General features: G+C 45.1%; 1 protein-coding gene and 1 long non-coding RNA gene across 2 annotated transcripts in view; one reads left to right on the forward strand and one right to left on the reverse strand.

The window, feature by feature from the left end:
* LOC307018306 (vertebrate ancient opsin-like) overlaps nucleotides 1–14587 on the forward strand; it is a 112102-nt gene that overhangs the window by 69523 nt on the left and 27992 nt on the right. The window contains exon 3 of the mRNA XM_079648498.1: nucleotides 12940–13173. Within this exon, the coding sequence (XP_079504624.1) occupies nucleotides 12940–13173 (234 nt within the window). The remainder of the gene's footprint in view (nucleotides 1–12939; nucleotides 13174–14587) is intronic.
* The window catches only part of LOC307018310, a 55212-nt gene that overhangs the window by 35078 nt on the left and 5547 nt on the right, over nucleotides 1–14587 (reverse strand). The window contains exon 2 of the long non-coding RNA XR_013802409.1: nucleotides 13021–13157. This is a non-coding gene — a long non-coding RNA (uncharacterized lncRNA). The remainder of the gene's footprint in view (nucleotides 1–13020; nucleotides 13158–14587) is intronic.

Consider the following 14587-nt stretch of genomic DNA (forward strand, 5'->3'; position numbering starts at 1 on the left):
CATGCGTCGCTTTCTGGGTCAGCTGGGGACGTATTCTCCTGATGTTGTAAAGCGTGTATCTGCAGCATCGGGTTGTAGCAGCGATGTTTGCAGTGAAGGAAAGTTTGTTATCTTGGATCACACCCAGATTCCTTGCAGTCTGAGTCGGGGAAACAATCGAGGTGCCGATGTTGACTGTTAGGTCAAGAGTGGGAAAATCTTTTCCCGGAAGGAAAAGCAGTTCAGTTTTGTCAAGGTTGAGCTTGAGGTGGTGAGCAGACATCCACTGAGAGATGTCCGCTAGACAAGCAGAGATGCGTGCGACAACCTGGGTCTCTGAGTGGGGAAAGGACAGAATTAATTGGGTGTCGTCAGCGTAGTAGTGGTATGAAAAACCATGCGGGCTAATGACTGATCCGAGCGAGTTTGTATACAAGGAGAAGAGGAGGGGACCAAGAACAGAGCCCTGAGGGACCCCTGTAGTTAATTGACAAGGGTCGGACTCGGACCCTCTCCAAGTTACCCTGTAGGTGCGGTCTTTGAGGTATGAGGTGAGGAGGGAAAGTGCAGAGCCTGAAACTCCAAGTTCTTGGAGAGTGCGAAGGAGGATCTGATGATTCACCGTATTGAATGCAGCAGACAGGTCCAGAAGGATGATGACAGAGGAGAGGGAGGCTGCTTTAGCCATGTGCTGTTCCTCAGAGACAGCAAGGAGAGCAGTTTCTGTGGAGTGACCTGCTTTGAAACCAGACTGGTGCGGATCCAGAAGGTTGTTCTGATGGAGATAACAGGAGAGTTGTTTAAAGACAGCGCGTTCAAGTGTTTTAGACAGGAACGGGAGGAGAGAGACAGGCCTGTAGTTTATAACATCAGACGGGTTGAGAGTGGGTTTCTTTAGGAGAGGGTTTACTCTTGCCTCCTTGAGAATGTTTGGAAAGTGACCAGAAGTTAGAGAAGTGTTGATGAAATGGGTGAGGATCGGTAGAATATCAGGAGCGATAGTCTGAAGAAGGTTTGAGGGGATAGGGTCCAGAGGACAGGTGGTAGAACGGGCAGAGGTAATGAGGGTAAGAACCTCACTTGGAGAGAGAGGGGAGAAGGAGGTTAGTGTGTGGGTGAACGGTGGGACTGTTGACCTAGTGGTGAGTAAAGGTGAGTAAGAAAAAGAAGAGCAAATATCATCAACCTTTTTTTCAAAGTGGTTAACAAAGTCGCTTGACAGAAGGGAGGAGGGGGAAGGGGCTTTGGGGGGGTTCAAGAGGGTGGAGAAGATGGAAAATAGTTTTTGGGGATTGGAATAGGAAGATTGGATCTTATCTTGAAAGAAAGTGCTTTTTGCCTGAGAGATTGAAGATGAGAAAGAGGAGAGCCTGATAGGTTAGTAGGTCGTCATGGTTTTTGGATTTCCACCATTTCCGCTCTGCTGCCCGAATGATGGTTCTTTTAGCACGCAGTGCGTCATTTAGCCAGGGAGCCGGAGGGGACTGACGAGCCTGCCGAGATGTGAGAGGACAGAGAGAGTCCAGAGAGGATGAGAGAGTAGAGAGGAGAGTTTCTGCAGCAAAGTTTGGAGGCAGGAGTTGGAACGAGTCAGAGGAAGGGAGGGCTGAGAGCACCGATGAGGCAAAGGTAGAGGGGGAGAGGGAACGAAGGTTACGGCGGACAGGTGCAGAATTAGAAGAGATTAGTTTGTTATGTTTGGAAAGGGGTAGAGAGAATGAAATGAAGAAGTGATCGGATGTGTGGAGCGAGTTTACAGAGAGGTTAGAAGTAGTGCAGTTCCTTGAGAATATGAGATTGAGGACATTGCCAGCGTTATGAGTTGGTGGGGATGGAGACAGTGAGAAAGCAAAGGCAGTTAAAAGAGATGTTAGTTCAGATATCTTCCCTGTCTGGAGGTTGAAGTCTCTGAGAAGTACAGCGGGACGGCCAGTTTCAGGGATGTGTGAGAGGAGATTATCTAATTCCTCCAAGAAGTCCCCCAAGGCGCCTGGTGGACGGTAGAGAACAACAAGGGTTAATTGTATAGGATGGGTTACTGTGACGGCATGGAATTCAAAGGTGGAAGGAGTGAAGTTAGGTAGCTTGAAGAGGGAAAAGCTCCATTTGGGAGAGAGCAGGAGACCAGTGCCACCTCCTCTGCCAGTGGGTCTGGGTGTATGGGAGAAGGAATATGCTGTGGAGAGAGCTGCTGGGGTGGATGTGTTGGATGGAGTAATCCAGGTCTCAGTGAGAGCAAGGAAATCCAGAGACTGCAGGGAAGCGTAGCCAGAGATTAAGTCAGCCTTAGGAACAGCTGACTGGCAGTTCCACAGGCCACCTGAAACTAGATGTTGGATCTCAGTGGAGCATGTGGGATAGAAGAGAGCAGGCCGGTTATATCGATTAGGAGATACACGGGGCCAGTGATAATTGCTTGAAGACACATAAACAGGAATGGAGAAAATACACATGATTATAGCATGAGGGGCTAAAAAACAAAATAAAATAAAACACCAGCGATACTTAGCTCAATCAAACTAGGATTTGCCTTCTCTTTGCCTCCCTCGTGACTCCCGCAGGACTCTAAGGTCTTTGTCAGTCTGACGCTGACGCTCCAGGAAAGTGCTACCTAAAATGGACATCTGATTGCTGAGTTCTCACAGTTGTGGGACCACGCCCCTTTAATTAGTTAACTCTCTGCAGCTGGTGGCCCTCAAAAGGAAATCTAGACTGGCTCCCTCCTAAGTTGTTATTGTCTTTTCAGTGACACAATGGTTTTACAATTACATTAAACCCTAAGTTATAAAGTTATGAGTTTAACCCTTAATACAGTTACACCTACTCAATAAAGCTCTTAGTATTCTACAAATGTTTAAATCTAGCAGTCAGTTAGTTCAGTTTTAAGGTTTCAGTCAAATGAGTTGTCCCGAGTTTCTGCCTGACAGATACTTTAGCGGTTTTGAGATTTAAAATCACAATTTCAGTCAGATCAACTACAGAGCATGTATACAGAGTACACACACTGAAACAGAGAAGTCTAAAAACAGAATGTTACTCCAGTGACCAGGATGAGACTTAAATACAGTTTCTGGGGGGGAATTCTTGAGATTACATGTTATGCAAATGTTCAGGTTCATATTTGTATTTTGTGCCTCTGTTCTGACATTTCTCCATGCTTTAATGTTCAAAAAGCTATTCATTTTTCTCATACTGCCTGTGCTGCATCACTTCTTTTCACCCTCTGTCTGAAACCAGAGCCCAGTCGGCTCTGATTGGTTAGATGGCTGGCTCTGTTTAGCCTATCGCATACAATGTTGGAGTGCTAGCCAATAGAAGTGCAAGTGTTACATTGTGATGTCACTATGTTACAGAAGAAAACTAATGAATCCACCGGAGGCATTTCAGGCGGGGGTTTGAACGCCTGCCACATTTTCATATCTGGCAGGCATTCAAAGCAGTTTGTTTGCCTTTTTCAACTTTCAGGAGTGCGTCTTTCAACACATTTTCCAGAATAAACCAAACAATGGGTTTTCTATTGATGTATTCTCTTTGAAAACTACTAACAATACTAAAAAATGGATTGGCTGGATGTTAGGACTCTGCTTCCCCTGTCCATCACTGTGGACACATCATCCAAGACTGTACCAGCTCCTGTCTGAAGCCTGTTGGGGCCCTGACATGATTCTAGATGAGGACATCATATATAAACCAGGATGCAGCCTTAACCCGAGAATGGAAGTAACTTTGTGCTTTCCTTACCCAGGATTCTTTGCTCAAACTTTAATATCTCCTGCCTTAAACACTGCAACACCAACAGCAGTCAGTTCTTCTTTTTCAGCCAAAACTCAAATTATTCCCTGATTCTTTCATGTCCTTTCACTATTCCCCCCTTGAACAACGCTATCAATAATAGAGCTGCTGCCATTCAACTAACAGTATCTAGTGCTCTAAATTCGACCACTACCCTTTTCATTCCCCATTTCTGTACCATTCCCTCATTGTAAGACAGGTGAATTGCCTTCAATAAAGCCTACAATAGAGCAAAGTGTAATTGTTCATGTTTCTCCAGAGGTGCGGCACACAGATTACCCGTCGCCTGCGCTTCACACACCATTATTCATCCTGTCATATATGACATGCTGTGATTAAAATAGATGGCTTTGACTAAAGATAGGACATTTCTTCAGCAGATGTCAGTGTGACAACAGCTTGTCTTCTCCCACAGACAGTCACATATTGAAAGCATGCTCTTAATGTCAACTTCAGTGTCATCTGGAAGAGCAAAAGTCTGTGTAGCAGAAAACACGACCACAGAACACCCAATCGCTGTCGTATCTTTCCCTTTCAGGCAGGCGCACTTACACAGCGTTATAATGGCAGCAGTGTACATTACAGAAAAGGATTCAGAAGGCTATGCAAGGTTTTTTTGCAGGTTTATTTGTCCTCTTGACATGATATTTAAAGATGCTCTATTGTGCTTTTTGGAGTTTTCCTTTTCCTGTAGTGTGTTATAAACGTTTCTGTGCATGTAAATGGTCTGCAAAGGCTACAATTCCAAAGTTGAACTTTGAACAGAGGTGCTGCATTGAAGCATGTACACATGTCAAAGAAGAGGCACAAAATACAATTATGAAACCTGAAATGATGTTTTTTGTGCTTTGCATTAGAAATGTTATACAACCAAGGCATAATACGATTTTCAGGTATTTTGATTCTATTATCCAAATGGTACTACATGTCAGTCTTCTTTGCATTGCAGACAGCATGGTGATGTTTTTAAAATTGCATTTTTTTTTAATGGGCCTTCCAATTTCCTGTTCTGTTGGCTGAGTAGCCTTTCTATACGTCAACACTTTCTTTGGGTTTAGATTGATTAGCTTCTGTGTGTTTATAATGAAAAGTGCCCAAGAACTGCCACAATGCATCAGCAATAATCCCACAAGAATAGGCCTGATTCTGAGTGTGTCAAGTGGTCAAAGTCCAAATTGCTGTTCACATAAGACTGCTGGGCATAAGTGCAAGAGAAACAGCTTTAAAAGTGCTGCAATGCACACATTCAAAGGTCATTTAGCGATCAATCATTCCATCATCACAATTTGATCCATCATGGTCCAATACAAATTATTACTTTTACTGTCAATCATGTGGGCCAGCGGGGAACACAAGCTGAAATTGGCTTACATACTGATCTGCCTTTTTTCAGAAGACAAGTTTGACACAGTGAGCAAAGCAACGTTTTAAATTATTTCTGTCAATGGTTGAATTCCATTTAGCTTTTTTTATTTTCATAGGAGGAACACTTATTTTTCATTCCTTTTTCATTATTTAGCACTTTAAATGTGAATCATTTAGCCAAATCCTCTATAGTTTTTCTGCCAAAACATCCAAACAGTGCTGAATATAGCAAAAGCACTACGCTCGAACAAATAACCAATTTCAGCATTTCCTGACAGTTATTATGAAAAAGTTGTTGGTAACCAGTCCGCTGTTTCTAACACCTTATTGCCCACTTTGTTCTTCAGGTAGTCACTGAGTTTGTCTGTTATTTAGTACAGGACAGGAAGGTAAACAGGACTATAAAAAGTGATTCTAATTCATGAGTTTTGAAAAATAACATTGACCATAATACTGCATTCACATGACACGCAATTTGCTCTTTGAGTTTGGTGTCAAAAGGTCAGTCAATTGAAATAATTTCAACTTTTAGCACAGTGCTAGGTGACAATTGTTTTGCAAACTATTGGGCAATACATACAAAATAACTAAAACAGTCACCCAGCAACCACCAATTTATATTTTTTAAGATGAGTTAATTGCCTACAATAAAGCAAAGTGTAATTTTCTCGTGTTTCTCAAGAGGCACAACACACAGTTTATTTCACACACCATTATTCATCCTCAGAACACTAAATCACTGTTGTATCTTTCCCTTTCAGACAGGCACACTTATACACAGCACAGTGTTCAGTACAATATCGATCTTCTTAAACTATATTTCTCAGACAAGTGAACTATTGTGGCTGCGTGAAGAATGACCTTACTTGTTCAGTGGAAGTGGTTGAAGTACAGTGAGTGACCTTGTTGTTGCACCATAATGTACTTTAGGGATTGTGTAGGACTGGAAGGTTAAAAATATATTGGTGGTTTCTGGGCTGACAGTTGTCAGTTGGACATTTACAAGGGTTGAGTGTTGGAACATACCTTTTTTTTTTGCTGGGCACAAATTGAAAATGTATAGTGAGACTGATACAAGACAAGCAACGTGCAAATATGGGTATAGATGCAAATAAAATGTGTGTATGCAACCACAATCTGAAAGGCTTTTCTATTTCTAGGCAGTTCATTTTTGTTTCAAGACTCATTTTAACAACAGCACACTTGCCAGATGATCTGTCTGAATAACTGAAAGCCTGCCAGATGTCTCAAGAGCAAACAATGATTCTTCTGTCATCACAGAAGGGAATAAGACATTGAACATTTTATGAAGTCAGTGAAATTCTGTGAAGTTATTCTCTCTTGACCAACATTTATCATCAAACAGTTCTTCACAAATTATTTTCATCTCGCCTATCCACATTTTGTTAGCATCAGGGCTTCTTTGGACTACTGCCCATCATGTACAACTCCATTTCAAGCTGTTACAGCGTGCAGCTAAAGAAAAAAGGAAGGGACTGCTGCTCTCAGTTCACTGCCTGCTCAGAGTCAATCATCAACTTTGACTTCCTTTCACATATTCATGCTCATCACCGAGCTTGTAGTCCTGTCGTTTTGACAAAATGCTGCCACAGATTTGTGCAGTCACATGGACTCAACACAGCTTTTAGTTACTGATGTTTAGCATATGATACATTTTCTGTGGAAGGACATTAATAAGCTAGTTCCCTTTCAACAGCTACCCAGCCTTTAATTGCAATCATTCATCTGTTACTTCACATTTGATCAATTTGTCTGTGATCTCTGCCACCATTTATTTCATCAGAGCAAAGATTGAAGCTATTAGCAACCTATTTTTTTTTAGAGTTGACAAAGCGAGAAAGTGTACAGAGTGAAACAAGAGCAAGAACTTTGCTTAGCCGAATTGGAGGTGACCTTTGCTAAAAAGGAAAAATTCTTAAAACTTCACCAAATATAATATGACACAAAAAAAGAGAGAAAAAGACTACAAGTTTGTCAAATGGCAAGTGGCAAGGCGTCTTTGATGACTTGTGTAGTAATGTTGTTGGTAAATGGATGTGCTATTTTAAGCATTTTATACGACATTCTTTTAACGGGTTAAATTGCCTTTTCTAAGATAGCACATCCATCATATAGTAATTCCTCAATATGTGGAAACTGTTCCTAGATGCTAGCTTTAACAGAGTTTAGGCTAACGTTAGCAACTCTGTCTTGCACTTGGTTTGGTTCTTACTAGAAACACATCCTCATCATAAACACTAGAAGTGAAGATTTAAAATGAACATAAATCTATTTTATGTCCAAGAAAGATAAGCAGCAAACCTGAGCCATGCTTGAAGGAATTAACAATCTGATGTTATATTCATCTTTATCAAGATAAAATCTCTAATTTTTCATTTCAGCAAGCAACATGGACTTCTGTTGGCTACAAATTAAAGGTGTGCTTCTATATACAGTACCTCCGTCTCTAATCAAGGAGCCATTGTTAAAGACATAAAATAATTGTGGAAGCCTCCTGCGGGTGAATAAGCTAAATACAAAGTGTCTGTCAATCACTGCTATTGCTTGATTATCCACAATGGAAAAGCATTTATTTGCCCCCGTCATATTGTGGCAGTAAGGCAAACACTGTGCCCGTGTGTTGATAGCTGACTGCTTTATTAATGTGTATATTCATGCAAATGCTGCAATGTGAGTGACAGCACAGGAGTGCGTTTAATGTGAACAGAGAGTTGCAGGAGAGCCTTTTTTGTTTTGTTTACCCACTATAGCATGCACGTATATGTAGCATGTGCTGAAATGGAAATAAAGGCTTTTAGAGGAGCTTTTGCAAATCTATGTCAAATCTGAATCTTTCATTAAGGTGTCACCTCAGGGGAGATAGAGTATTCCAAAAATGTTCTCATGATTAGCTGTCACAGGAGTGATGATAATAACTTGTCCTCTGGCAGTTTGTTGTTCTATTTCGTATATGGCTTCGCCCTCTAAGGCTATCGCTATTGGGTAATCCCCCTGCGCCCCCGCGCAGCACTGAAACACTTGTAGTCCACGCCCACCCGCAAGGTGGGCCCCACCCTCGGGCCTCCTTCCAGTATAAATAGGAAGGTGGCCCGGCAATCTGCTCCCTCTTTTTTTCAGCAAACCAGCACAGTTACTGAAGCACAGCAATTGAGAATCATCATGAGCAACAACTGCGTCCGTGGTTGTCCCTCATGTGGCTCTGGGTTCATAATGAGTTATGACCTGCAGAGATAAAAGCAGTATGCGAATCCTGCCGGGGGTCAGAGCACGCGTACGCGGCTCTAAACCAGCAGGTAGCATGCACTGCGCTCGTCTCCCCTCGGGCGACAGGAAGCGGAGAGCGGACACTCTTGCTGCTGTGGCCGAGGAGGACGATTGGTCCGTCCAGGCTTACGAGCCCGCGGACGGGGCCGCGTGTCCCTGGGGCAGAGTGCCGGGCAGGAGTCCGAAGCAACTCCTGCCCCGCCTCCCTCCACGGTTCACCGTTCGGTTCTCCCCTCCCTCCTCTCCCCCGGACGGAGGAGACAGAGTCGGAGCAGGGTGCCAGCTTGGCGGCCGAACATGTTTTCCCCCTCTTCGTCACCACAGCGCGGCGGCGTCTGTTACGGAGACGGCCAGAAAAGTGCTACTGGACGCTCCAATCAGCCCGGACGGGCTGTTCGGACCCCAGTTCATGAAGACGGCCGCGGAACAGGTGGACGGCATTCGCCAGCATGTACAGCTGGCTCCAGTCGGCTGAGCTGCCACAGCGGCACCAACGCCCGCAGCAGCCGCGGCGTCCACGCCGGCCACAGGAGGCCGCAAGCGGAGAGACACCCACAGCAACCGCCCCGGCGGCTGCAGGGGCTCCGTCCCACGTCTCCGATCCCCCGCCATCCCGGAGACAGGGTCTCCCGGCGGCGAGTCAAATGGGAGTGAGGCTCCCCCGCTCCTGGTCGGCTCCGCGAGAGCCTCCAAGGAAGCGGAGCCGGTAATTAAGCCGGCTGCCACTAATCCGTTGATTAAGTAGGCAGCAGGGCTCCCTGCAGAAGCCTGCTGGTTTTAACCTATCGGTTAATAAACCGGCAGAGCTCGCGGCATTCCTCTGTCCGAGATACGCCTCCTACACACGGTCATAACCCATGAGCGCCGGTATAACGCCTCATGTGGACAGCACTGCACACACCTCCACTCATCCCCTGAGCGTGTACCACGCCTCATGATGACAGCCGGAGTGAAACGCAGCGTGTGGAGGTTTCCTCGCAGCCCTTTCACCTCACAGTGGCGGCGAGGGCAATGGCATCACAGAGAAGCCAGAACGGGGGAATGAGCAGTATTCCAGGCTGAGTGCCCCCAGCGGTAGCGCCCGCAGCGCCACGGCGCCAGGTCGCTGCAAGAAGCCTGCTGGTTTTAACCTATCGGTTAATAACCTGCAGAGCTCGCTAATTAAGCCGGCTGCCACTAATCTGTTGATTAAGTAGACAGCAGGGCTCGCTGCAGAAGCCTGCCGGTTTTAACCTCGGTTAATAACCTGCAGAGCTCGCGGCATTCCTCTGTCCGAGATACGCCTCCTACACACGGTCATAATAAACCCATGAGCGCTGTTATAACGCCTCGGGTGGACAGCACTGCACACACCTCCATTCATCCCCTGAGCGTGGACACGCCTCATGATGAGAGCCGGAGTAAAACGCAGCGTGTGGAGACTCCCTGGCGTGGCTCGTTGCCATGACGACCACAGAACATCTCGAGCATGTGCGCCCGCTCTTAGAGTGTTTCTCAGAGTGGCAGCGCGTGTGTCTGATGGACAGATGGATGAGCAGGCTGATCAGCAGAGGATACGTCCTGCAGTTCGCCTCTCCCCCACCCCCACAGTTCAATGGGATACAGGAAACACTCCTGTCCTCCCAGAAGCTATGTCTTGCGCTCCAATCCGAGCTGCTGGAACTCCTGTTGAAAGAGGATATTTCCAGGGTTCCTCAAAGGGAGGAAAATCAGGGGTTTTCACTCCCGTTATTTTTCTAATCCCGAAAAAGACTGGGGGAATGAGACATCCTGGATCTGTCAGTATTCCACATGCTGACGATCAACAGGTGCTGGAATGTTTTCACCAGGACGACTGGTTCACTTCCACCTGAAGGATGCATACTTCCACGTACCCATCATCCCGAAACACAGGAAATTCCTACGTTTTCCATTCAGGGAATATCAGACCAGACAATCGTCTCCCGTTCGGATATTACCTGGCTCCGCGTGTGGAAACTCCCTCGCAGCCCTTTTGCCTCACGGGCAGCGGCGGCGATGGCGTGGCTCGTCACCATGAAGACCATTATGGCACTTCACAGAGAAGCCTCTCCCCCCAGCAGTTCCATGGGATACAAGAAACACTCCTGTCATCCCAGGAACAGTGTCTTGCGCGGTTTTTACCCCCGCTATTTTTCTAAATCTCCTCTGTCCGGTGCGCGCGCTGTCCTGCTATGTGGCGCGCACGGCGGCCTGGCGCCGTTCTCAGCGCCTGTTCGTGCACTATAGAGAGAGCTCGATCGGGCAACCTCTGTCTGCACAACGGCTGTCACACTGGCTGTGTGAGGCTGTGTCACAGGCATATGTCTCCTCTGGGGTGGAGCCCCCGGAGAACATCAAGGCGCACTCCACCAGAGACATTTCCTCCTCCACGGCTTTGCACGGAGGAATGTCAGTGGAAGATATTTGCACGGCTGCATCTTGGTCTTCCCCCTGTTCATTTATTCATTTTTATTTGAGGGATGTCTCCCATTCCTCTCTGACACACCCTGTACTGGGTGTCCTGTCGGGGTGAGTGACATCAGGGAGCCAGCTGTGCGCCTCTCTCCTGCCTTTTGGCACGCGGAGAGCGGCCCATTTCCCCTCTTATAGGAGGGATGTTCCTTTTTCCTCTAACACACTTTGTACGGAGTGCCTGGTCAGAGTGAGTGACGTCAGGGATCCAGCTGTGCGCTCTCCTGCCTGTCTGCACGCAGAGAGCTGCTGTTCCCCCACTACGATCGCAGGACGAGGTGGGACTTTCGTCTCTACTTTCTCACAGCGGCCGGTATGTATTGTTCCCAGCCTTCACCCCGTCGGGAAGATAGGCATGTTTTGCTATGTTCCAGGTACGGTGATGAGCCATTACGCATGGCACATCAGGCAGGGGGGTGTTATTGAGCAGGTATGTCTGTGCTTCTAGTGCCGGGCGGACCCAGTGGGGCGCAGACTACATCATGCTTCCCCCTTAACCCAATAGCGATAGCCTTAGAGGGCGAAGCCATATACGAAATAGAACTGAGGTTACCTACTGTAACCCCAGCTTCTATGAGTAAATGGCGCAGCCCTCTAAGTGCAGGGCCCCACTGGCTCTACGAATAGCTGAAGAAAAGTTATGTTGTATGGGAGCAGATTGCCGGGCCACCTTCCTATTTATACTGGAAGGAGGCCCGAGGGTGGGGCCCACCTTGCGGGTGGGCGTGGACTACAAGTGTTTCAGTGCTGCGTGGGGGCGCAGGGGGATTACCCAATAGCGATAGCCTTAGAGGGCTGCGCCATTTACTCATAGAAGCTGGGGTTACAGTAGGTAACCTCAGTTTCATTGCATGATGCTACATGAAAAAAAGGTGTTTTTCATTTAAATGTATACAAAAAAAAAAGAGAGAGAAAATGTGAATGAATGCTGTTTTGATCCATGACGTAATTAAATGTTTGCTAGTTTGTCTTAAATGGGTGGAAAAACAATAAAAACGGGATGGTAATTTGACATTGTTGCTGGTTTCAAGTACTTTTGTGAGAAAGTTTACATTGGATCTGTGTGGAGCAATGCAAAATCCTTTTTAATATGCTGCTTTTATTTTAATTGCAACATTTAATTGCATTTTGCTTTAAATTTATGTACCAGCCTTTCTGCCTTAGCCAACTTTCTGCACTTCACTTCACCTCCCTACCAAAAAAAGAAAAAGGAACACCTGCCTCAGCAGGAAAAGGTGGCTCCCTGTCGATTTGTGTGCCTCCATGGCAATGAAGTTGAGTGACAGCTGCTGACATATAGCCATCACACGAGAGAGACGGGTGGAGGGGATGTTTAACTTTGTTGAGGGTAAAGGTGACTAGCTGTACTCACATTTCAGAAAACGTAGAGAGTAAAGTATTAATCCTGACATGTATTTTCTAAAATCGATTACTTTTAATTGTTGAGTATTATATAACTGAAGGGAATTATGGCTAGATGCTTACTATTCCCCCTTAATTTCTGAGGACAAAACAGTTGCTGTATCTCAATTTGGATATTTCCCATAGTACACTGTCATGCACTGTGAACACTTTTGCAGTGCGTACATTTTGACCGTGTTCAGACAAAATGTTGATCATCGTTCCTGGACAAAGTATTTTGTAAGTGCACCATCTGCGTTCTCATAGTGCATTTTGCCATACTTTGCATTGTGACCAACGTATGCAAAAGACAATTTGGAAAACAATGTGTATATTTTGTGCAGTACCTAATATATATTTTTCAGATCCAATGAGCAGGGATGTACGAGTTGGCGTTTTTTTTCTTCTGCTGCATTCCCGCAAGGCTTAGAGTCATTATTTTTGATGCACAGTATGAGTTTCCCTGTTTGCTCTCTGCGTCTTTATACAACTTTCAATGCCTCCCTTCAACTCGCCTGACCTCCACTCATGCATTTTATTTCCTGGACTCCTCGTGGCGAAAAACCTGTAAGTCAGAACACATTGTGTCATCGCTAGCTCAATGAATTCTAATTTCTCATCCTCTCTCTCCCTCACGTTCTCCAGGTGAGCGGGATCAACGCATTGGTAAGAAGGAAGCGTGAGCAGCGCGTGCTGTTCATGGTGGTTGTTATGGTGGTCTGCTACCTTTTGTGCTGGCTGCCGTACGGCATCATGGCCCTGCTGGCCACCTTCGGGTCGCCGGGCATGGTCACTCCCGTAGCGAGCATCATCCCATCCATCCTGGCCAAGACGAGCACCGTCATCAACCCGGTCATCTATGTCTTCATGAATAAACAGGTGAGAGGGTGGGGGGGAGGGGGGCTGATGTCAGTGCTTTTTATCTTTCACTGTCACGTAGCAGCAGGCGGAGGTCATCCTACCTACTGAGGCCAGACATCTTGTTTTCACGTTGGTTTGATAAAACGGTAATGAGTCATTGTTTTATATTCCTATCTGTTATGGCAGTGCCTTTTCTACTGAATAATCTAAATCCTGAACCTGTTTTTAGGAATGAGGAATAAGAAGTTGGTTTCCCACATTTGAATCTGGCTATTTGAGGAAAAAGGCTATCAATCAGCATCACAAGGCAGCTAATGACATCAACTTTTCAAGAAGAAAGGGATGGGTCCTCCTGTTTGTTTTTTGTTGCATCTCAGAACATATTGGACACATCTAATAAAGTCTTTAATTACCTTATCCAAGACTTTCATTTGATTTTAACCAATTCCCGTTACTTTTGTTAAATCAGAGGGGGAATTTGCAATGTCATGAAGCAATATATCCTCTGAAGTGGTGATTATTGTCTCAAAGTTAGTTTGAATTAGCCTTTTCCCATGCCCACAGACAATATGATAAGTCACTTGGAGATGAAGTGTTTATAAATAAGAGCTCCTATTTTGAGCTTTCATAAGAAGCCCAGGACTGTTGTTATGTTTACTTGCGCTACAACTTAGTTGGAGGCAAAACTTCCTGGAAAAAATAAGTGTCACCTGACTCTCTTAATAAATGTCACATTGGGCTTATCACTAACATGGGCAAATAACTACTCAACATGTTTTTTTTGCCTCTGAAGTGTTGCGTTCCCTTTATCTGATACAAATAATAACTCTGCTTCCAATCAAGCATTTCAAGGATGTATTCTTAACATCAAGACAATTTACTTATTTAATTTCTGGTATAGTTAGAGGACAAGATCACTCTCATATCTCTTGAAGAAAGCTAAAGTTAGCGGCCTGTTAGCTTAGCAAGAAGCAGTTTCCAGGAAGCTACTTCACGAAATACTTCGGCACAAAAAAACATGCAAAACAGAATTATTTGTACATTTCTGCTTTTGCGCCTATTAAACAAATAAAATGTTACGCGTAGATGAGCTCAACGGAGCCAACTAGCTTTTCCCGCATATGCTAAGCTAAGATGCTAACTAACTCGTCTTTTCATAAGACTGTAACACTATAATGAGTTAAATCATAGAGACAAACTTGTAAGGTTGTTAGCTTCTAAACTACATAGCTTTGTGTCCGGACTAAAAAGTGCCACTGAAGACTGGTGCCACTGAAGACTTTACTTGATTTTAGTTCTGCCTTTGATGTCATCGATCATCCATTGTTGTTGAACAAGCTAGAGCAATATGGTTTTCATCTGAATGCACTGAGGTGGATAGAAAGTTATTTGACCAATCGATGTCAAACTGTTTTTTTCAATGGAAGTCTGT

The sequence above is a fragment of the Notothenia rossii genome (assembly GCF_949606895.1).
Source record: "Notothenia rossii genome assembly, chromosome: 9".
Classification (NCBI taxonomy): Eukaryota; Metazoa; Chordata; class Actinopteri; order Perciformes; family Nototheniidae; genus Notothenia; species Notothenia rossii.